At 49.1% G+C, this 24,834-nt stretch overlaps 1 protein-coding gene across 2 annotated transcripts in view; it reads left to right on the top strand.

Annotated features, from left to right (window-relative positions):
* The first annotated feature begins 8,506 nt into the window (after positions 1-8,506).
* Positions 8,507-24,834, top strand: part of Tmprss4 (transmembrane serine protease 4) — a 33,546-nt gene continuing 17,218 nt past the window's right edge. Inside the window, exons 1-2 of one of the 2 annotated variants that reach the window (XM_048795710.1) lie at positions 8,507-8,754; positions 23,375-23,408. In XM_048795710.1, the coding sequence (XP_048651667.1) occupies positions 8,752-8,754; positions 23,375-23,408 (37 nt within the window). In that variant the 5' untranslated portion in view covers positions 8,507-8,751. The remainder of the gene's footprint in view (positions 8,755-23,374; positions 23,409-24,834) is intronic. The other variant, XM_048795711.1, reaches the window with a different exon arrangement.

The following is a 24,834-nucleotide window of genomic DNA, read 5'->3' as shown; positions in this document are numbered from 1 at the left end:
CACCTCCAGCACATGGATAAGTAGCACAGTCCCAGCATAAAAAGACTCTTCAGGGACAGTGACTGAAACCATAAACAGGCAAGGTTTATGACATCTGCAAACATTGGGCTCACTAAGTCTCAATGATGAAGGAGAGTGGTAGGGTTACTTCCCTCCTTGATCTCCTCCTACAGGGAGCAGGCTAAGTAAGATCAGACCCTCACTCCAAAGGATGTTCTCAAAAACAAGCAAAAGCTTGTTTGTGTCTGGTGGCACACAGCCGTAATCCCAGTGACTTGGGAAGCCAAGGCAGGAGGATGGCAAGTTTGAGGCCAGCCTCACCAACTTATGAGGTACTTGGCAACCATAGTGAGACCAGTTCAAAATAAAAAATGAACAGGCTGGGAATGTAGCTCTGTGGTAAGGTGCCCCTGGGCTCAATCCTCAGTCCAAAACAGCAGAAAGCCCAGCGCCTCTGCCCAAGAAAGCCCCATGGCCTCAGGTCCTTGCCCAACTTCCTCAGGAAGCATTCATCCAGTCTGCATTTGAAGACCAAGAACAAGATCCAGAATGGCCCCTTGTCCCTGCCTAAAGCCCCCACCCCCAGGAAGATGGGCTCAAGGAATTCTCTGTGGGTTCTGCAAGCCTGCAGCCCACGCATGATGCCAGCATCACCTCTTCCCCTCACAGCACACGCACGCACGCCGAACACTGCGTGCATTTGAGGCAGCAGATTATACTGAATAAAAGCAAATCAGATTAGACAGATGAATTTGTGGCAATTAATATAATCCAGGTCAAGGATCGAAACCTCATCTGCACAGGGCACAGGCTGCCAGGATCCAGCTGCCCCGTGTGTTCAACTATCAAGGAAGGGGACAGCACCAGCAGCTCTGGAGGAAACACCCAGGATCACAAAGAAGAGATAGACACGACCCTGCCGTGCCCCACGTTCGTTTCCTAGGGTTACAGGAACAAAGTTCCACGGGTGGATGGCCTCAAACAGCAGAGACTGGTGGTCTCGCAGTTCTGGAGGCCAGAAGTCTGACATCAAGGTGTCCTTGGCCCACACTTCCTCCAGTCTCTGGGGAGACTCTGTCCTAGTCCATTTTGTACTGCTATGACAGAACCTGAAACTGGGCGTGTCGGTCCTCTTCCATCACTGTGGCATACCTCAGAGAAGTCAACTTACAAGGAAGAAAAGTTTATTTTGGCTCATGGTTTCAGAGGTTTCAGGGCACAGTCTGTAGGCCCCACTGTTTTGGGGCCTGTGACAAGGCAGTCAAACCCTAGCTGGATCCTTCCTGGAGGCCCCACTGCTTTTAGGCCTGTGACAAGGCAGCATGTGTGGTGACCAGGAATTGGAGAGAGAGAAAGGGGATGGGCCAGAGTCCCCAGACCCCCTTCATGGGATTGCCCCAACATGACCAGAGGCTTCCCAGGAGACCCACCTCTTATAGGGCCTACCACTTCCCAATAATGCCACAGGCTGAGAATCAAGCCTCTGACACATAGGCTTTTAAGGAACACTTACCCAAACTCTAGCACTGGGTTTTCTTTATTAAAAAAAAAAAAAAAAAAGAGGGCTGGGGTTGTAGCTCAGCAGTAGAGCACTGGCCTAGCATGTGCAAGGCCCTGGGTTTGATCCTCAGCACCACATAAAAATAAATAAATAAAAAGAAAGGTATTGTGTCCAACTACAACTAAAAAATAAATATTGAGAAAAAAAAAGAAAGAAAGAAATTTATTTCTGACAGGCACAGAGAGGTGCCCACCTGTAATCCCAGCAACTTGGGAGGCTGTAGCAGGAGGATCACAAGTTCAAAGCTAGCCTCAGCAACTTAGTGAGGCCTAAGCAACCTAGCAAAACCCTGTCTCAAAAAAAAAAAAAAGAGGTGGAGATGTGGCTAAGTGGTTAGATACCCCTGGGTTCAATCCTGATACAAAAAAAAAAGAAAGAAAGAAAAGAAATGTCTTTCTTACAGTTCTGGAGGCTGGGAAGTCCAAGGGCATGGTGCCACATGTGGCAAGGCCTCCATGCTGCATCATAACATAGCAGAAGGGCAAGGAGTATGAGAGAGGGCGAGGGTGCGGGCAGGCTGACTTACCCTTTATCAGAACACATTCCCATGACACCTTGTTCATTCTTACAACATCAGTATTGACCCACCCATGAGCCCTCCTGGGCTGACCACCTCCTGATGGTGGCTCCTCCCAGCACTGTTGTGTTGGAGATTAGGTTTCCAACACTTGCTTTTTAGCAGGTAGTCAAACCCCAGCTGGATCCTTCCTGGAGGTGATGGTTTATTATCTTAAATGAACTCAGGTTATTTTGTTAGACACAAAGTCAGTGCCTCTGAAGATCCCAGTAGGGTCCACCAAGAGATGTCACAGGGGAAGACGTGTCTCTGAAGAAGAGTCCAAAGAATTCCCAGAGAGAAGGGAGAATTTGATGCAGGACCAGGAGGGTTCTTGGCATACATGAGGAAAAAGAATTTCGTCAGCACGTGCCAAAGTCTTGGATAGAAGTAGATATACATTCAAGGGAGAATGCAGGCTTTCTCAAGAGCCCCTTCTCCTTCTTATAAGGAAACCTGTCACATTGGATGAAGAGTTCATCCTACTCCAGCCTCACCTAACAGTCCCCACCACCACCAGACAGGGTCTCCCTAAGTTGCTGAGGCTGGCCTCCAATTTGTGATCCTCCTGCCTTGGCCCCCGTGTAGCTGGGATTACAGGTGTGCACCATTACAGCCAAGTAATCTTAACTAATTATGGCTGTAGCAACCCTCTTTCCAAAGTGAGATCGCATTCTGACGTGAATTCTTGGGAGACAGTATCCAACCCTGTACAGGCACCTATGACCCAGCAGAATATTCACCAAGTTGCCAGTTAGAGGCAGAATAAAGAACCATGAGAAGGGACTTGAGCCCGGGTTGGTTCCAGGGGGATGCTTCAGTAGCTGTGGAATCCAAAACAAGTCGGTCAACCTCTCTGAGCCCCATTCTATCATTGACTACACAGGGTGGTTTTAAAAGTCAAATGAGGAAAAGTACTTTGTACTGTAAAGCACGGTACAGATCCTCCAGATATTTCTTCACCCGTGGGTGTACTCTCTCCCTCCACAGTGCAGATAAGATGCCAACACCCTCACAGCCTCTTTCCAGACCCACTGCTCCTGGAAGAATGCCCTCCTGACCTGCGGGGCCGTCTCACACCAGCCACACGCTGACTTCCTGGATGAGGTTGGGGGCTGCCCTGGCCTCACCCAAACATTCCCAAAGCACCTCTGCTTCTGCTTCTTAGCAAAGCTCAATGATCCTATGATCTGGGGCTTCTCGAAGCGGTCCTTCATTGTTTCCTCTGGATCCCTGAGCCACAGGGTGTCAGGACACTCCCTCCAGCAGAGATGGAACTAGACACTGGTCCTCGGAGAGGTGACAGAGCCAGTAATGCCTGGAAACCAGTGTGGGGAGGGGGGTTGGCTGGATCCCGTCCAGAACTAGCCAAGCTCACAGCTGGACCAAACAGAGCTCCGGGCAGGTATGCAGCCTCGAGGGCAGTTCAGCCCACCAGAGAGGGGCACATTGCTCGGTTTGCCTGCTAGCGCCTTACATGGCCACTACTCCATACAGTGGGCAGAGCCCTAGCGCGGCCTTCTGTCTTCTGATCTTCATCCCTGTGTGCATATAACACAGCACAACTCGTGGTGGGGTGGACCGTACCCGCTATTCAACCCTGCAGACAACTAAAGCCAAAGTCGGGAAAGCAGAGAGAGAGAGAAAGAGGTCCTGCCCTACCCACAGCAGGCAAAGGGAGCTGGAACTCAAATAAAAAAACAAGTTGATGACACAACAAAGAATGAATGATGTGTATAGAACCGATGGTAGTAATATAGAGTCATTTAAAAATTCATTTTGATGGGAATGATTCATTTTACCTGTGACTGAAATAATAATCATTTTCACCTCACTGAAATGTTTATATGGCTCCTTACTATGTACCAGGTACCACTGCAAGCACTTTACAAGATGTTAAGTGACTTAGTGTTGACAAAAGCCCCAGGAGGCAAGTCCTATTATAATCCGCATTTTACAGATGAGGAAAGTGAGGCCAGAGAGGTTAAGTAACCCACCCATGGTGAGACCGCAGCAGGCAACAAGCCATGATAGTTAAGATTAAAGCTGTATATGAAGATTATTCTGAGCACGTGTTGTCCATTATCTAGAGCATGAGAAAATAAATGTAATAGAGTAAATCTATACTATTTACTTTTTAGCCAGATTCTTTAAAATAAAAAAAAGAAAGAAAGAAAGAAAAGAAGTCACCTGAAATGCGTTCTTCACCTGGTGAGGCCTAATGAAAAGGTCTGTGGCTGCCTGTTATCGAAGCACAGGAGCAAGATGGAATCTGCTCCCTGGGAGCCAGGCCACCCCTGCGGGCTCTGGTGCTCTAGGAGCTTTGGTGGCTTCTCAAAGTTTCCTGGAGGACTGCAGAGGCCACAATCCACACAGTTCCTGCTGCGCTGTGCAGAGCAAGCCTGGATGTCCTGGATTACGTCCCACCTGATCCCAACCCTGTCTGAGCCTCCGTTTCCTCCTTTGTAAAACAAGGTACAGCAGCACCCACATCACAGGGTGGCTGCAAGGACTGAATGACTCCCTGTGACTTCTTTACACAGCCCTAAGAACCTGGCCCACAGGAGCGCGCATGATGTTAGCTCTTTTTACTATTTGTGGCTTGTCTGAGTAAATCTGCCTTGTCATCCATCAGACCCACACCTGTCTCTCGCCGCGCACACACACACACACACACACACAGCCTTAAGTTACGCGCAGGTGGAGAGGAGCACCTGCTCACCCGGCAGGGCCACAAGAGGAAGGTCAGCTCCCAGACAACTCAAGTGGCTGTGGGGAGCCGGGAGGTTGGCATTCTCTGTTCCCCACTTCTTCTTTGGTGCAGACATTTGAGGCTTCATCTGAAAGTCTCTGGACCTAAACCACATCGTGGGAGAAGGGTCACCAAGCATGAAAATTCTCTCTAGAAAGTCAGGGAATCAACAAAGGGCCACACTTCCACAGTGAACCCAGGGCAGCCTGCTGTCCCCACGGGACCCTGCATTGCCTGCACACTGCATTCCACAGCTGCCTGGCACAGGAGACGTAGTGGAGGTGCTGCCAGCTCCTGCCCACCTGCTGTGCTTTTCTCCTCCTAAATCCTTGGAAGAGACTCCAACAAAAGAGCCTGTGGCTGAACTAGATCTCACTTCACTTGAGTCCAGAGGGAAGAATTGTAGGCTCTGAAGGCTGGAGGGAACCCCAGGGGTTCTCTATGCTAAGCTCTGACTGAATTCAGCTCACAATAGAAATGACACCTTCAACCTGCTCCTGAGCGTGGGAAGAGACCTGGAATTGTGTTCTCAGGCTTTAAGGGCACACGCCTCACCTGGAGATCGATCTTGCATGGGCTGGGGATAAGGCTGGAGATTCCGCATTTCTAATACTCTCCTACGCAGCATGCCTAGGACACACCTGGAGCAGAAGGATCTAGAGGACTTGCTATCCTAAAGGTCCTGCTTTAATAGAGGAAGCGCTGTAGGCAGGCAGACTGAGCTCTTTAAGAAAGGAAAATTTTAAGCTTTCTTCCACCAGAATCTAACCATACTGATGGATCACACCATAGAACAGATCTACTGGCACAGGGGACATGGCTGGCCAGGTGGGCAGGCATAGGTAGGTGACTGCTGATATGAAGATCAAATGCAAAATCTGAAATAACAGTCCTATAAATTTTATACCTAGGTAAAACCACCCTAGGGACCAAACAGAGACAAAGAGAAGGAAGGAAGGCAGGGAAGGAGGGAGGGAGAGGGAGGAGAGGACAGAGAAACATGAAGAAGCTTCTCTAAACCCCCAAAGAGGTTCTTTGTTTTATCTCTGCTGGAACATCTTTTTAAACTTAGCATGACTGATGGATGTGTCAATCTCCGCCAGGAGACTGTGAGCTGTGTATTCAGGGCCTGCACCTTTTCTCTCCTAATCCCCAGGGTTTAGCACAAGAACTGGCTCTAGCCAGAGCTCAATAAACCCACATTTTGGGGAATTAAAAGGGATAATAGCTCCATTCACAAAGTCTCTTTTAGGTGCCAGACATGTCACAGACATTATCTTATTTAGTTCTGATAACAAACCTTAAGAGGGCAGTGCTATTATTATCCCTTTAGAGATGAGGAAGATGGGGCTCAGGAGGATTAAATAAAACGCCCACACTGGCATAAATAATTAGTGGTTGAGATTAGGACACAGGACTCCAGGTTACCAGAATCAATGCTCTTCACCAAGCTGATCCAGGCTGAGAAGGCCTGAAGTTTACACATTTTGAGGGGCCATTAAAAAAAAAAAAAAAAGGTAAACCAAAAAACACTTACAAAACATATGACCATGAAACACTGCTGGGACCTTCCCTAGGGCCTTGGAAGGGGACTTCAGTGAGGGGCTCTGAAGCTTGAGCTGCATGACAACTCTGCCCCTGACCTTGACACACTTGCTGGAAACAGAAGAGGAAAAGGAAGAAGAAAGAGGAAAATCCTTTGAAAAAGAGAAGAAGAGATAAAAGGGGACTCAAAGGAAGAAGAGGAGGAGGGGGAAAAGGGGAGAATGTAAGGGTTAGTGAAGAAACAGAAAAAAGCACGACAGGTTAGGGACAGGTTAGGGACGGAAGCCCCCTCTGGAAGAACAGGGGTTCTGGCCTGGCTGTTGCTCCTGGCAGCTGAGAGAAGCAGCCTCTGCTCTCTGCAGGCCAGAGCCTCCACCCACAAACCCCTGGAGCCTCCTCCCCGCTGTGTCCTCTCAACGTGGCCTGCCCAGCCCTTCCCACGTGTTTCTTTCCCTGGCCTCTCCAGGGGTTCCCAGACTCCACTAAGAGTTGGGGCCAGAGCTAGAGGGAGGGCTGAGTAATCCCCCCTCCTACTAGCCCCGCCCAGCAGCCTCCTTGCCCAGGCAGCTCCCTCTTTCCTGCTTCACCTGAGCACCAGGTGAGGAAATGGAAAGCCCGGCACTCAGTGCTTATCCTGTCACCTAGAGGAGCCCGGGCAAGGGAGGCCGGGCCTCTCCCCGCCCAACTGTGAAGTCCTCCTTAAAAGGGAGGGGCCTGCACAAAGCTTCACAGTCCTGTCCCCTGAAGTCATGTGTTCTGACACCAAAGGCTATCAACTCTGCCCCAAACTTCCAACTCTAAAGGCCACTGCCCTAGGGTGGGGAAGGGCAAGGGGTCATGTGGGCTCAAGAGGCCGCCCACGCCCAAGCCCAAGGGCACGGCCCTGATCAGCCAAGATGGGGCCACAGTCAGTTCCATCCATGTGGGATTCTAGGCATCACTGGGGTCTGCCATGGGCCATACCACCCCCGACCACATGCTCAGGGTTTCTAACCTTTGCGTTACATTTAGTCTATTTACATGGCTGGCAGTGGGAAGGGACTCAGGCTTCAGCCCCAACTCTGTCAGAAGCCATGGTCCCCTCAACTGTCAAATAGTACAAAATAACTCTTAATGAGGTGATTGTGAGAATTAAAGAGATGACACATAAAAGCACATTTATCACTGGAAAGGCCAATACAATTTTTATCTAACTTGGAATCTCAGCTATTCAGGAGGCTGAGGTAGGAGGATCACAAGTTCAAGGCCAGCCTCAACAACTTAGGGAGATCCTTTCTCAAAATGAAAACTAAAAAGAACGGGGGATATAGCTCAGGGGTAGAGCACCCTTGGATTCAATCCCCAGTACTATAGATAGATAGATAGATAGATAGATAGATGAAAAGACTGAGAAATGGAAGAAGATTTGGATTTGTTCCGAATCACAAATTAACCTACTGTGTGACTTCAGATAATTGACTTCACTTCTCTGGGATTTAGTTTTATCACCCACAGAACGGAAGAATACAAGTGGACAAACCCCCAAGTCCCTTCAGGCTCTGTGGTTTGTGATTCCAAGGTTTCACCTTGCACATCCCCTGACCATCAGGATGTGGCAGGGTAGCACCAAGAGCGATTTGCAAAAAAAATAAATTTAATAAGCAGTGAGGCACTGGGAAAGGACAAGTGCTGCCCATCAGCCCTGGGCCAGCCAGCTTCACTTCTGGGTCATCTTCAAAAGGTAAGAAACCCCCTCCTTTTAAGGAACTTTCGAATCCTGTCGCTGCACACATGGCAACAATCCCATTCTATGGAGCAGCAAAATCCGTCATCCCAACCCTAGACTCCTCCAACAACTTCCCTCATGCCCAAACGAAAGCACCCACACAGTGAGAAGCCACACAACTGAGAGAATCTTCGTCAACACCCGACCTGCTGGGTGGAACCATTCAGGCGGGAAGGCTTTTGTAACATGTTAGGTGTGTCACCTGTTCTGAGGCCGAAGGGCCCTTGAATGACTTCAGGTGTTGTTCCAGCCCCTAAGACGGGTGTCAGGTTACAAGATACATAATCATTCCAGTTTGGCAACTTCACCCGTAGGGTTGTTTTAATCAACCAGCCCCACAGTCCCCAAATCACTCCTGGAGTACGGCAGTGGGAGGTGGCCAGCCAACGCACTGAGGGGAGAGGATGATGGCAACAAGGGGCCAAGGCCAGCCCTGCACTGAGGCCTCCTCCAGCCAGTGCTGAGCAGGGGCTTCTGACCTGCTGACCAGCCAGGACAGGTCGGAAAGGCCCTTCTCCTGCCCATCGCAGCTCCACAGACCACAGGAAAACCAGGAGGATCACAGAGCCATCATGGTGAGTGTGAGCCCCTCAGCCCCTGAGACTTGGGGAGGCCAGCGGTCCCCATAAAGGGCCCTTCAGGCAGCTTGAAGGGTCATGAGCCAAGAATTTTATAACACATTCCAGGTTTTAAAAAAATGTCACATCCAAATTACCCCCAAACCTGGCACCTTACATGTCTGGTACTCACCTGCCCACCCCTCTGCCCCCATTTCCAACTGTCCTTGGATCAACCCATCAAAGAAGCTGTTGTGCCATCCCGCCCCAGATCCTGCCTGCCAGTTTGTACAGTGTCTCCTGGGCTGATAGCTAGAGGTTAGCATTATTTTTTTCAAGGCTGGGGAATGCTTTGATGCCACGGTGACCCTCTGCCACTCTCTGGGTTTTCTTTTTAAAGGAAATAATGCAGGCTAGAGTTGTAGCTCAGTGGTAGAGCACTTGCCTCACAAGTGGGAGGCACTGAGTTCGATCTAGCACCACATAAAAACAAATAAAGGCATTGAGTTAATATACAACTAAAAAAAAAAATTTAAAAAAAGAATGCAGAGATGCCCCCAAAACAATCTAGGAAGCTTGGGGAGATCTTCTGCTTATTCTCTCTTGAAATTCTCCTCTCCTTTCCTCCTCCGAGTACCTAGAGAATCTTCACTGTCTTGGGGCAGACAGAATCAACTCCATTTTTCAAGCACAATGAGGACCAGGAAGGGGAAGAGATAGTAGCTGGGTCCAGTCCTTGGCCAAGTTGCAATTTCCCAGCAACCAAAATAGGGAAAGGAAGGGAAGGGGCTGTCCAAGGGAGAGGGGTGTCACCTGCTGGGCCTTCAAGGGACCTTCTCCTGACTCCCTGCCCAAGCACTTCCATGACCCGCTAATGAAAAGTCTGGCAAACTGCTAGTTCCTAGCTATTTTCTAGCTTTCCTAGCAGAAAGAGGGGCTTGTCTGCTCGATGCTGGTACAGAGCCCTGCTGTCCCATCTGAGGAGGTTGCCCAGAAGCTCAACCTGAATGCAGAAGCACCATGTCCGGGGAATCAGAGAGAGGAGCAGTCCTGCCTTCTGGTGGCAGCTGCTGCTGCTACTGGGTGGCACTGAGGAGACCTGGGGTACCTCTTGAGAGAGGAGCAGACAAGAGAGTAGTTTCTGGGGCAGGCCACAGGAGAAAGCACTGCAGAATCATCTCCCTTATTAGCTGTGCTGTCTAGAGACTTTAACCTTTCTGAGACTTGTGTTCTCCCCCTGTAAAATGGAAATGATATGATCCATGATCACCCCAAACATACATGGGGCGAGTGGAGAGACTGAATAGGCTCATATACATGAAATAGGCTCTGCAAACCAGGGAACCCTACACAAATATAAGTCCTCTGACTACTGAGGCATCTATTCCAGGAAATGACAGCTGATTGCCATATCTAACCCTGACCCTTTGCCACCCAGGATAGAAGCTGGGTGTTGCTATATGAGGGAAGGAGGGCAGTTGGGCCCTCGTGGGGTCAGAACTGGAGCCCAAAATGCAAGGCAGCAGGATGGCCAGCCTCTCCTGGGTAGGGTAGAGAGATCTTGTGGCCTTGAGCTGCCCACTAACCCACCTGAGCCTAATAACCCTGTTCTTTCCCACTAATGAAGCCAGGATAATCACAGCTCCCAGCACTGGGAGAGGATGGGGTAACTTAGGGTCAGGCTCAGCCCTCCCTGCCTCCTCCCTTATCCGTAGGCCCCTCCCTGGCATAGAGGGTCAGAGTCCCGCGTGGAGTTTCCTCTTACCAACAGCACTGCCTTGGGCCTATTTAATGGGCATGCCCAGAGAGCTGGAGCTGAGGACCAGCCCTGGGCAGAGGTCAGAGTTTGGTATCTGGCCCAAGGGGATGGGTCCCTTCATCTTCACTCTGCAACTGAGGACGGGGAGGAAGTCAGGGACCCATGACTGGCTTTAACTCATCACTGCCCAGGACACCCCAGACACTCCATGAGCCTCAGCTAAGGGTATGAACACCTGAGGCCTAGCTGCTCTGGGGGCCCTCCTCACCCTCCCCACTGCCTCCTTTCCTTGCCGGTCTAGTGCAGACCCAAGGGATTTGGCTGGGACTCAAGGGATATGGCAAGATGGCAGGCCAACCTACTGGCAGTGGGGTCCAGGGAGCCTGTGCAGGGCCCATGCAGACCAAGGCAGAGCCCAGAGCCTTGGTGGGCAATCCTGGGCTCTGAGATGGCACCCTGAGAGGTGGACAATGAAAGGCCCTAGAAAGAGAGGAGAAAGGTTTCCCTCCTGCTTGCTGTCCTGGTCATCTCTCTACCCAGGTGAGGGGGGGGCCTACTGTCACTGTGACTGGTACTATTTCACTGGCCATAGGTCAGCTTCTTAATAGGGGCAGGGGATAAGGTCTAGGTCCTACCCTAAAGGTCCTCTAAGAAAAAGTGTGACAAGTATATTCCAGAAGTGATCTGGTAGCTGAGAAGGTAGATTCCCTCCAGGGTGGCCCGGAAGTTGTTCAAAAAGACAAAATATTTGCATTGTACCTTTAAAGATGAACCAGCTCCCTTCAGTCAGGCAAAGCAGGAAGGGTGTTTCAGACAGAGGGAACTGCATGCAGCCAGCAAGACACAAGTGGCAGTGTGGGGAGACAAGGGGCAGTATGCTGTGGCTGGAAAAAGTGCCTAGGGAATAGAGGGGCCTCTCCCCATGTGGTGGTCACTGGAGCCCCTACAGCAAACTTGGGTTTAGGATCCCCACTGTGCCCTAGAGCTCAGCAGGGCTAGGAGGGGAAGGACCCCAGCGGCTGCTAAACAGAGCCACCTCCAGAACTTGGCCCAGGCAGTTTTCCCCACCCGGCAGGACAGCCGATGTCCAGCGTTCCTCACCCCTTGCACACAAGGGCAGTGATGTGCCCATCTTTGCGCCAGGCTCTAGAGATGTGCCCGCGGGTGAGAACAAGCAGACTTGGGTCCTGCTCTCAGGGAGCTCAGGGTCTAGAGGGGTGGCAGGTGGGGAGGGACAGACACTAATCACATAATCACACAACCCATGTTTATTCAACAACTGAGATGTGTACTGTGATGCAAGATAAGGAGCTGAGAAACTAAACCAGGGTGCGGCCTCATGGGGACCAGAGAAGGCTGAGAGTAGGAGCTGGGGAAGGGGGAAGGGAGCCTTGTGGGAAATGAGGAGGGGCGGGAGAGGAAGCTTCACGCTGGGAAGAGATGAGAAAAATGGACTACAAACAGGACTCTGGAACTCTGGACAAGCTTCCCAAAGCCCCAGAGCCAACCAGGAGACAAGGTCTGAAAACCTTCATGGGGCTCAGATTCCCAGGCACCTGTTCTCTTCTTGGTCTTCTGTCTTGCCCAGAGAAAACCAGCCTCAGTGGAACACGGAGTTCCCACTGATTCCCTGAACAGTGATCCCCAACATATCATGCACTCACCTGCCACGTTCTAGAAACCTGTTACCTCCAGACCATGAGCTTCTTACAGACAGGATCTATGTCTTTTAGTCCCAAACACAGCACAGATCTGGCTTGGAAGAGTCACTTGGTAAATATGTGTGAGTGAACGAATGAATGACAAATGACCCAAGACCAAGTCCCCTCAATCAGCTTTTGATCTATGAGATATTGAAAGCAAGTTCACCAAGTCCAATCACAAACACTTCCAGTCCTACCAGAGGTGAAACCAAAGAGTTTCCATCCCAGAAAACCAGGGCTGAGGGTTATGGAGGGACAGGCCTGAGCCTGCCTAGAAACCCCAGTGACAAGGAAGAAGGAGAATTGCACCAAGCCAATTTAGCAATCCCCCTGAGACATGTCGAACTCTACCTGCCAGTCTGCCACTCTGACTAACCATCATGATTGCAGCACAGAAATTGGTAAATGAGGCACAGCTGCAAGACCCCCAGCCCTACCCCCGGCTCCTGGAGCAGCTTCCAGCTTCCTAGGGTAACTCACATGCAGCGAAAATTCACAGGTGGCAGATGAAAGGAACACTCAAGGAAGAGGGTGAGAGACTGACATGGCCCCTGACAGCAGTATCTTTGGTCTCAAAGTAGCCTGCCACACATTGGTCTAGCTAGGTCTGGCCCACTGGTGGGGCTGAGATGACTGATGATTTGGGCACTTCCTGTGGTCTCAATTTCCTCCACTGTAAATATGCATGCATGTGTTCGTTCATTCATTGAGCATGGGCCTCCTGAGCACTTCCTATGGGCTAGGGACTGGCACGACCCTGTGGAAGATTCAGAGATGAGAATGCAAAACGTAGACCCTCAGTTCAGATGCTCTGTAGATGGAACGGGGACAGGTTAAACTGCTTCTTCCCCAACCCCAGACAGAGCAGTTCACTTGTTCACTCACAGATGACAACAAGGATTAACTGGAGCTGAAGTCAGCCCTCACCTTCAGCCCACTCCCACCGTGACACCATGATCATGTCTCCAGTCCCCAGGGAGATGGATCCTGCCAGCTCCTGGGGTAGGAGCGCCTGGTGGTCTCACAGAAAATACTAGCAACAGCAGCAGCGGCTCTTCTCCAACCTAATGCAGCGAGCTCAGCATTTTGTGGTAGGAGACGCACCTTACATCCAATATCTCCCTTTCAGTGTGACACCAGCTCGCTGGGACATTGAAATCTTCATTCTACAGATGAGGAAATGGAGGCACAAAGTGGCCAAGTGACTTGAAAAAGGGTCGCTCTGCCCAGAAGAGACAGAGCTGGGACTCCAAACTTGGGAGTTCTCTCCTTCTTCCCCAGGATGAGGCCCTATAAGACCAGCACCTGGAGTTGCCCAGGAGAAGGCAGACGCAGGTGCCCCACTGTCCTGCCTGGAAGCTGACAAGAGCCTATGGCAGAGTGTGCCCTAAAAGAAGACGTTACAGCTGACAATGGGAGGGAGGAAAGAGGTGACTTCTGCAAGGAGACTCCATCCCTCACTAACCTCCTAGCAATCTACCATCTACTCCATCCCTTACTAATCTACCAGCGATGACAGAAAAAGGTCACAAAGAAGGAAGCAAACACATGGGCAAAAGGAAGCCTGTGAGCATAAATAACTTGGACTTTCAAGAAGACTAGAGTTTCCTACCCAGTGCTGCTCGGAAAAACCACCAAGTTGCCATGAGACCACGGAGAAAAGTGGAAGGGAATGAGACCTAGGACCAGATTTATCTGGGAGAGGAGACAAGAGAAGTTAGGCTAGCAGCAAGGTCTTCCCAGTCATAGGCCTCAGGGAAGAATCTTAAAGATCCTTTAAGTGATGATTCTGGCCTCAGAGGCCACACACTCTAACGCAGAACCCCACATGGAAAACACAGTGAGAGGACGCCTAGGAGAGGCCCCGCCCACTCCGGCCCCGCCTCCCTCCCCTGGGGACCCCCTGGGGCTCCGAGTAATCCCCCAGGGCCCTAGAGCTGAGCCTGCTTCCTTCACCGTCCAGCTTCTCCACCGGCCTTCCTTTTCTAGAAAGCTCTGGTTGTTTTAACAATCTTCCCTTTGCCAAAGCAAAGGGCCTCCTGAAACCCCCTCATTCCGCCCCCAGAAACACTTGCACCTCTTTCTGGAGAGGGTCATCACATCTTCAGGGACCCTGTTGGTCCTGTCCTTCCCTTGATCTTTGCCCCTTTGCCCTCTCTTCAGAGTGTCCACAAAGGTCACATGACATCACTTTAGGTCCCTTAACTGCCCTGATCACTCTCCCTAACACACTTAGTCCATAGCTGTCCCTCCTGCTGTCAGCCCCTTGGCCTATTAAATCCTCAGAATAGCTACCATCTGTCCAGGTCCTGCTACATACATGTCAGGCCTCTACTCGGCTCATTCTCATTAATAATGAAAGGCTTTTGGAATATCTACTATAACAAGCACTTACCAAGTTCCATTTCAATATTGTTATTAATTATTAAAAACAATAATAGAATAGCTGCTCCGTGGGCAGAAGAACTTTGCCTCTTTTTCACTGCTGTGTCTCTAGCCCCACCAAAAGTGCCTCACTGAATGAATAAAATACTACTATTATTGTAACTAGTAGTTACTGTACTCATTCTCTGCACCAGGCAATGTTATATGCTGTGCATATTTGGGGCTCATTATTGAATCTATCTCTTTCTCATACACATATAAAATTGAGGCTCTCAGTGGCTAAATAACTTGCCGAAGGCCTCAGGCCCGTGAAGTGGGATTCAGGCCCAGGAGGCAGGATTCCAGAGCCTGTGTGCCATTCTAGCAAATGGCATCCCAGCAAGGAGCAGCTTCACAAAGTGCTCACAGAGTTCCATGAGTGGGCAGGAAAGTGGGAGAGGAACACCAGGTTGGGAAACCGCAAAGTATTAATGCAGAGAAGTCACAGAAGCCCCACTGAAGCACTATTTATAGGATCATGAGTTCAGAGTTCCCAGGAAAGTGAGCGAGGAGTCAGATTTTAGTTATCATCGAAGCACTGAGAACAAAGGAGACTGCTCATTCCTGCCCCTGTACAGCCCCAGTGCAGAACCTCCCTGACATTGGCTGCAGTTCTGCTCCCCGGTTTCCAGAGTAATTGGAATGGAGGGGACCAAAGTCCACTTACCAAACTCCTCTGTTTCAAGCACCAAACCAGGCCTGCCATAAGACCAGACCTGGAGATGCCCAGGAGAAGATAGCAACCTTTCATTTATCCTCACCAATCACCCCTTGAATTAGATCATATCTTCCCCACTTTACAGATGGAAAACCAGAAACTCAGAACAATTCACCAACTTGCTCTGAGAAGGCTGATATTACTGAGAAGGGGCAGGACTGGATTCAGGCCAGCATGTCCACTCAGGAGGAGCAGGCACAGGGGACACCTCACCTTCTGACCAGAGCAACTAAGACCTTCAAACGCAAATGCCAACCAAGAAGAATCATAGACAAGTCTGTGAGATTGGGAGAGGACCAGATAAGGTTCCAACAGGCTTGAAAAGGCACACTGTACCTAGCAGGAAGAACTTTCTAGAGTCTCGCCCATCATCCAACACTCATGAAGTCGGATGTATCTCTGTGTTGCAAAGAGGGGGAAATGGGTCTAGGAGATGGAAAACACTTTGCCTTTCCCAGGCTGCTCAGCACACCAGTAGAGGAGTCAAACCTTCTACCACTAAACTCCCTCGTCCCATCCCACCACTTTCCACCTCCTTAAAGTTTAAGGGACAATTCAGGACAGCTAAAAGGAAGTATGATTTTTTCAAAGACAGCATAAATTCTGTGGGATTCTTTTATAAACTTCAGACCGCATCATGGATGAGAGCTTCTTGGTGCAGGGTAGGCAGAAATATTTAAGGAACCCCTCTAAACTTCATGATCCATCAGCCTTTCCCAATGGCAGCCCCCAAGAGCCCTTGTCAGACTAAGTGTGACCTGACCCTTGTTTGCTGTCTTCAGTCCCCTTTCACCGCTGGCCAGGCATTGTCTTCAGGTGTCCCGAGGTGGAGCTGCCTCCCTTCCTATCAGACCATGCTGGGAAGGGAAGGTGGACTCAGATGGACCCACCACCAAGGGACCAAGGGAAAGCAACAAAGTAGAACAATTGAGAATTCAGAAAGGCAGGAGAAAACGGACTGCTTCCCTTGGGAGGAGTGTGCAAGAACTGGTTACCTGCCTGGGGCCAAGCATTCTGCATTCAGTTCCACCCAGTGGGCCTGTACTAATGTCCCACTCCTCCCCCTCTCAGTGTCTTGCCATGTGACAGTGGGCAGGGAGCATAACCACTGTGCCTCAGTTTCTCCACTTGTGAAACAGGGATAGTTCCCTCGCCCCCCTCTCTCCAGGCCCTATCTGGAGTTAAGAGCTGCACCTGAACACAAAGGCTAATTCTTAAATGACAGAGCTGAACAGCAGGCTGGCAGCAGGATAATGACAGGCCACCTGACACCTCTTGTCTGCCCCAGGCCCTGCCCTGGAGCCATTATACGCTGAGATGGGGACTGAGGTGCCCAGCTCAAATTGCCAACAGGTCAGCACCTATATGGCTTAGAACAAGGCAAAATGGTTTCTAATGTAGCAGCTGAGGCTGAGGTTAGACCTGAAGGAGAGTGTGCTGCTCTCACGCCTAGACCCAAGGCAGAGTCCGTGAGGCTGCTTCCCCTGTCTGCTTTTCATGACAGCCTGTGGTAGCCTGGGCTGTAGGGGACCTGCTGGAGCTGAGGTCACAGGTCTGAGGCCACTCGGAAGCCAGCATGAGTGTCACCTCTGAAGCCTTCCCTGCACTCTGAGCTGCTGCATCACAGCTGGGCTTGTCCTGGCACCTGCAAGCCCCCTCCCCTCGTCAGAGTAACAGCCCTCCCTACCGCCTTACCTGTCATAGCTGAGGCCCCCCAGAGACAGGATCCTGCTTCCAGCCAGGCAAAGGCATCAAACAGCCCACCCCAGCTGCAGATGGAGAGGACACAGCAGCTCACAGTGAGGTTGGGGGGATGCTGGTTTGGGGGTCAGAGAGCAGTGCGAGGCTTCCTCACTGAAGCCCCCTAGCACCCGACCCAGCCTGGCTGAGCCCTGCTCTTGGAGCTGACTGCGAGCGGCCTCTGGTCTCCTGGCACACCCAGACAATGCTCCCACCCCTCCCTCGGGCCTCCCCCTCCCCTTGTTACTAGCCTCAGCAACTTCACTGCCACCTGCCAGAGCCCCAAAGGATCTACTTATCCCATCACCTAGCAACAGCAGCATGGAAGCCAGGGCCTTGGCACCCATGGGAGTCTGAAGCTGCCACAGGCCATCCCGGGGTATATAAAGTCCAGCTCTCTATGCTCCTGCTAGTCTGTCTTCACCCACACCTCAGCCGTTCCAGCTGTGCCCCTGCTGACTTCTTTCCAGAGCAAGGCAACAGAGAGTCAGCATTGCAGAAGGAAGAGGGAAATAAGGTCCTGGGGGACAGGCTGCTTGCCAAGGAAGGCAGACAAAGGAGCTGGCCCCGCTTTCTGTTCCTTTGGCCTCCCTCACCATTATTACCCTGGTGCAACACTGGCTTCTCTGTGAGGTTATACACTCTCTCTACACTCTCTTGTCACCTCTGGAAGAAAGTTCCCAATTACCTGACATACTCTGAGGTTCAGAGAGGTTGAAAGGTGTGCAGAAAGCCACACAGCAAGTCAGAAGAAGGGGTGAGAAGAGAACTCACATTTTCCAGGCTGGTTCTTTGTAGCTTCTCTGCAGCACTTAATCACCACCACCACACACACACACACACACACACACACACACACACACACACAAGAGTTACCTGATGTCTGAGTTCATCATTTCTGAGTTGGAAGGGAAGTAGAACCCTGTTGCCATTGGATCTGAGTTAAGCCCAGAAGTTTCCCCAAGATCTAAAACATAATAGGGGTGGGGAAGGATCAGCAGAGATGAAAGGTGCAAGCCTAGGGGAGATGGAAGAAGGGGATCTAGTATCAATAAAGCCCCTTCTGGGTGTCCAGACCTGCTCTAAGCTGTTTTGTCGATATGTTCTTGGAGGGACATCTCTTGTCCTCCCCTAACCCCTCATAGATGACTTGGCAAAGCCAGGAACCAAGCAGAGGTCACCGTGCCTTCCAACTAAGGAAGGGCTGGGAGATGCAGGGGGGCAATCTCTGCATGTCGATTTCAGCAAGACAACATCGAAGGGCGGTAGAGAATCAAGAGAACCCAGCACCAGCCGATGACCCTTGCCCAGATGGGTTCCTCAGGGAAATGAAAACAGTCCCCTGGGTCCAGAAGCCCAGCAGGAGGCTGGGTCTTTCATGCACTTTCTCTGAAGCCATAGCAGCCACCTCAGGTACATGAGCCTCAGTTTCTTCTTCTGTTAAATGGGGAAAATTTCTCTAGGTTGTTCCAAGTATTAAATCAGAGAGCATTTATGGGGAAAAAAGGATATTGTAAGCTATATAGCAATACCTAACTGCAGTAGATAATTGTTCTGCCTCCACATTTGGGTCCTAGATTAATGTCTTTCTGCTGCCAATGACTAATCAAGAAGCAGAGAAGGAAGATTCTGAGCTCATCGGGTGATGGCAGGTGTTCTCAACCATCAAACACCTGCCTAGTCCCATCTCCACCTCACCCTCCACCTTCTCTGGCTTGGGTCTTCCTGGGCCCTGAGGGCCTGAGCATTCCTGCCTTTCCACAGCGCTCCACACAGCAGGGGCTGGATTCCCAGCTGAGCCCCAGGTTAGACACGGGCTAGAGGAGGCCCATGAGTCAGGGCCCTGCAGTAGACTGAATCAACAGCCGACGGGCCTGGCCCAGACCGCATCTTACACAGAAGGGGAATTCTGCCAAGGTTGCTTGGCCTGGGCTGGGGCTGACCTGTGGCAGTTGTGAGCAGGGGCTGAGTTCAAGTTAAGGATAAACTAAGATGTTTCCAGCAAAGCAAAGGTGCACAGTTGGTCTAGGCAAGACACTTCCCTGTCCGGCCTCAGGTGGAGTTGTCTGGAATGGTCTCTAGAGACCTTTTCAACTTTGCATCCCTGTCATGGTGGCAGGGACCCACCAGAGTGATGGAAGGTGACTGGATTTCCATATCTCATCTGGTACCCACGTGTCTCAGCTGCATTCTCTCCTTTCCTAGGCTCAGGATTGATTCTAGGCTAAAAGGAATGGGGCTAGCTGTGAGTTCCTGTTTCTGTCCTGTTCCAGAATTCTCTAACATAGATGGTCCCCAATCACCGCTTGCAGGCCTGAATGCTCCTACCTCCCCCCGGCGATTAGCCCTGGTACCCTTGGCCTTCAGCAGCTCCCCTTCCCATCATCTCTGATCCCTCTGCATCAGAGATGTTTGTCCAAGAGCTTCAAGAAAAGCCAAAGAATGAGTCACTAAATGAAAAGATTCAGGCTGCACTTGAGACAGGGGAAAGCACTGTGAGGACAAGCATTTGACCTCCCCTGACCACTCAGCACAGGCAGGGGGTGGCTTTTTACTTTCCCTTTGAATCTTGGGTGCATAGCATTGCCTAGATCAGCACCTTCAATTCATGACATTTTTCACTACTGACCCACGCACTATTTTCACTATTAACCTACTTGCTTGTTGCTGATTTAACAATGTAGTTAGCCTCCATAAACCCACCAGCCCCAACAAAGGCCAGGACTTAGAGAATGACTTTCATTCGGTCCTGGAATCCCTCCTCCCCATTCCTTGGTACATGCATCCCCTCCTGAAGTAGTAGTAGGTCTCTCTTGTGTATTAATTCAATAAATACTGAATGTACATTTTTATTTTTTTAGATATACATGACAATAGAGTGTATTTTGGCATTATTATACATAAATGAAGTAAAATTTATTCTAATTAAGATCCCGTTCTTGTGGTTGTACATGAGGTGGACATGTATTCATATATGAACACAGGAAAGTAATGTCCAGTTCATTCTACTGTCTTTCCTATTCCAATCCTCCCTCCCTTCCCTTCATTCCCCTTTATCTAATCCAATGAATTTCTGTTCTTCCCTCCCCCCTTATTATGTGTTAGCATCCGCATATCAGAGAGAATATTCTGCTTTTGTGGTTTGGGAGGATTGGCTTATTTCACTTAGCATGATAGTCTCCGGTTCCATCCATTTACTGGCAAAGTCATAAAGTCATTATTTTTTATGGTTGAGAAATATTCCATTGTGCATATGTACCACAATTTCTTTATCCATTTATCTGTTGAAATGCTTCAAGGTTGGTTCTATAGTTTAGTTCTTGTGAATTGAGCTGCTATAAACATTGATGTGGCTGTGTCACTGTAGTACACTGATTTTAAATCCTTTGGGTATACGCAGAGGAGTGAGATAGCTGGATCAAATGGTGGTTCCATCCAAGTTTTCTGAGGAATCTCCATACTGCTTTCCATAGTGGTTGCACCAATTTGCAGTCCCCCAGCAATGTTTGAGTGTACCTTTCCCCTCACATCCTCACCAACATTTACAGCTACTTGTAATCTTGATAATTGCCATTCTGACCGGAGTGAAATGGAATCTCAGTAGTTTTAATTTGCATTTCTCTAATTGTTAGAGATGTTGAACATTTTTTCATATATTTGTGGGCCATTCATATTTCTTCTTCTCTGAAGTGCCTATTTGTTTCCTTTGCCCATTTATTGATTGGGTTTTTTTTTTTTATGGTGTTAAGTTTTTTTATTTCTTTAGGAGATTTATGCTCTAGCTGAGGTGTAGGTGGCAAAAATTTTCTCCCATTCTGTAGGCTGTCTCTTCACATTCCTGATTATTTCCTTTGCTGTGAAGAAGCTTTTTAGTTTGATGCCATCCATTTATTGATTCTTGATTTTACTTCTTGCACTTTAAGAGTCTTGTTAGGAAGTCAGTTCCTAAGCTGACATGATGGAGAGCCGGACCAGTGTCTCTGGTCTAATGCCTTGTTCCTTGATCCACTTTGAGTTGGGTTTTGTGCAGGGTGAGAGATAGGGGTTAAATTTCATTTTCTACATATGGATTTCCAGTTGTCCCAGCACCATTTGTTGAAGAGGCTATCTTTTCTTGAAAGTATATTTGAATGTACATCTTTGATATACAAGGCAGGAATTTTGCTAGACTCACTCATCCCAAATCCCACCTTCATCAATACCTTGCTTCTTAATGAAAGAGATTCTGGGCTATCTGTAATCTTTGGGGGCTTATTTTTCTCCTCAGTGTTAAATTGCTAATGCCATCTATACTATTTCATGTCACTGTTGTTCATTTCTTTTGACTAACACATAATATTTTAGTGTGCAATTATACCACAGTTGGTTTCTTGAAGGCTGGTCTGAGTCTGAATAATAAAACTAAGATAGGTTCATGAATTTTCTCATTCAACAAATATTTAGTCAACACTCACTATATTCTGTGCCTTGCAGGAGACATTGAGGATGTCATGATTAACAAGACATTAATAGTCCCTGTCATTCCAGTGTACAGTTTGGATTTGTTTCACTTTTTTTTCTTTCTCTATTGTTTGCAAATGGATGTGGAATGTTTCCTGTTCTTGTGGTTGTACATGATGTGGACATGTATTGATATATGAACACAGGAAAGTAATGTCTTCAGTGGACAACAGCTGGAAACATTAGCCACTGTTGGGGACTGGGTCACTTGAGCTTTCCGTGAAGAGGGAAGGCCCAGGGAGGTGCCGATGGTAAGCTTTCTGTTCCCTCTGTGTGTCAGCTTCTAGCACAATTTTTGGTCCATCAAAGGGTACAGCAGATGTTCGCTGAATTAACAATAAAGAAAAAAATACTTGTACTACCTACCTCAAGTAATCCAGGCATGTATGCCCAGGTGACTCCGTGGAAAAGAAGATATGATAGGGAAGGACCCACTAGACAGATGCTCTTAGTATCCTACCAACCAGTCCCCCTCTGGCCTTCAACATCTCAGCAGACACCCTTACCCAAGGGCATCCAGTGCATTGGCAATGCCTGTTGTCTTTATCTCTCAAACATGTGTGGAGTCTTTCTACCCCTAGCCTCCTCCTCTCTCCTGACCTCACCTCCCTCTCCAGCCATGCCAAACTCTCTCTCTGCCTCCTCCCCTCTCCTGGGGATTGAACCCAGGGCACTCTACTACTGAGCAACTCCTCAGCACTTCTAATTTTTTTATTTTGAGGCAGAATCTTGCTAAGTTGCTGACGGTGTCTTTAAGTTGCTAAGGCTAGCCTTGAAATTGTGATCCTCCTACCTCAGCCTCCTAAATCGCTGGGATTACAGGCATGCATCATCTCACCTGGTAAACCATGCCAATCTCTATGCAGTTCCTCCAACACCCCTAACATGTTCCCACCTGCCCCCTCCATCCAGCATGGGTGATGACTGAGAAAAGGCAGCTGGGAACCAGCTAAGGTGCAGAGTCTAGACAGCCATTAGGTTCAAGTCATTTATTGAGTCATTACTAAGTACAAGCCCAATGCCAAACACTAAGGTTAAAAAGGCAATAGGAAAGAGTGACAAACAGAATTATTATTTGTCGATTTAAATTAAATTAAATAAAAAAGAAAATCAACCAAATAAAGAAGAGAGAGAAAAAAAACCAGTGACCACCCATCAAGAAATGTGCTTTGCGTGGGGATATAGCTCAGTTGGTAGAGTGCTTGCCTTGCATGCACAAGGCCCTGGGTTCAAACCCCACCACCAAAAAAAAAAAAAAGATAAAGAAAAAAGAAATGTGCTGTGGTAAAAACATGTACCAGTGCATAGAAGCACGGAGACTGGAGGAGAGGCACATGTGTGTCTAGCACTTTCTACCACATGACTCATTTCATCCTCCCAGGAGCCCTCTGAGGTAGGTGTTTTTCCCCCCACTTTTTGGAGGGTAAATCTGAGGCTCACAAAGATTCAGAAACTTTCTGAGGCACACAGTTAACAGGAAGTAGAGCCTGTGTTCCTACTCAGCCCCTGCAGACTCCAGCTACATCAGCCAGTCTTCCAGCCAGTCATCCCTGGCCCAGTGACACCAACGGGCAAGATGTCCCTCTAGCAGGCTAGATTTGCACTGGGAATGAAAGGAAGGAAGGAGCTTTCCCTCCCAGTCCTTGTAATACCTACCTCAAGTAATCCAGGCAACTCCAACTTAGACCTAGCAGGAAGAAGAGGACACAGATGAACCAAGACTCTCCCCTAAGCTGTCAGCCCTGGTCTGAGGAGTTCCCCGACTCAACTCAATGTTTTTCCTTTAATTTACAGGATCCTGGCAGTAACCAACCCCTGAACAGCCCCGGTAAGCTCAAGTCTGGCTTCCCTATGTCTCCTTCAGCTTCTGCTTCAGTTACCAAGTAGATACTGAGCCACCCTTGCGTGGCCGTTACCATCTATCCCAAGTGCTAACTGCTGTGGGTGTCATCCATCCCTCATCCAGCCATCATTCAACAAGCATTAAGTACCAGTGAATTTCAGGATTCATTCTAGAAGTAGGAGGCCTGGTCTGGGGAAATAGAACCCACAAACCACAGTCCCAGGAACAATGATCCCCCAATTCATTCCTTGTGCCAGGCCCTGGGCTGATGTTGGGCTTCAGCAGTAAGCAAGGTCCTTATCCTCATGGAGTTCACAGCATGTCCATGCTAACAAGAAACCATCTGGACACCAGTGTTTTCACATGTAGAAAAGAAAGTGGCAATGCCTAATTTTAGGAGAAAGATAAGGTAATAAGCAGAATGTTCTCAAATCTAAGGGTTTTTTCCTTCCATTACATCTTCTTTTTTAAAATACTTTTAGTTGTAGATGGACACAATACCTTTATTTTATTCATTTATTTTTATGCGGTGCTGAGGATCAAACTCAGTTCCTCACACATGTGAGGCAAGCACTCTACCTCTGAGCCACAACCCCAGTCAACCCTTTACACCTTCTTAAACCATTGATACCTACTTCTGATAGCCTGCTAGAACAGCAAAACAAATGAGCAAGGAACAGATTAATATGCACAGATCATTAAGAAAATATTCAATCCTGCTTAGTTAGCTTTTTTCTCAGTTCAGGGTCACAAGTTAATAATGTTCACAATCAATGGAATCTTCAGCAAATAAAAAACAGCACCTAGTTTGTACTTTGGAATTAATGTATCAGAGGCCATGGTGTCCCCCAGGAACACTACACCAAGCTTCCCAGTGCTTCACCCCCTGAATAAGCCTGAGAACTACCAAACCAGAAAGATCAGTGCTGCTCCAGGGGTCAGGCAGAGTGCCTGGGCCAGTCCCTGCAGGATGAGTAGCCTCTTAGGGGCAGAAGAGAGTGACGAGTCTCAGTGGAGGAGGGAAGGGCCCGAGCTCGTAGAGGCAGAGGTGAGAATTAATACCAGTCATTCCAGGACCAAGGAACAACCGTGTCTGGGCAGAGCTGGGAGCTGGTGGGGACTAGCAGTAGAAGCCCACTGGAGAGCAAGGCCAAATCACCCTGGTTTAGAAAGCACAGACAGGAGCGTGGTCCAGATGCGCAAGCTGTAAGGATCTGTGATAAGTTCTCAAGGGGAAAGCAACAGGACCAAAGCCAGCTTTTATGAAGCTCTGTCCAGCAGCAACGGGCAAGACTGAAGGAAAATACAGCAGCAGGCAGGGAGGCCATTCCTAGCTCCGTGGGTTCTGGAATCTGAACTAAGTATGAAGTCCCTTCCCTTCCTGATGAGGGGAGCAGGACCTTCCTGAGAA

This window comes from Marmota marmota, unplaced genomic scaffold (assembly GCF_001458135.2).
Source record: "Marmota marmota marmota unplaced genomic scaffold, marMar, whole genome shotgun sequence".
NCBI lineage: Eukaryota > Metazoa > Chordata > Mammalia > Rodentia > Sciuridae > Marmota > Marmota marmota.
The sequence above is the reverse complement of the archived record's forward strand: the minus strand, read 5'-3'. Positions and strand labels throughout refer to the sequence as shown.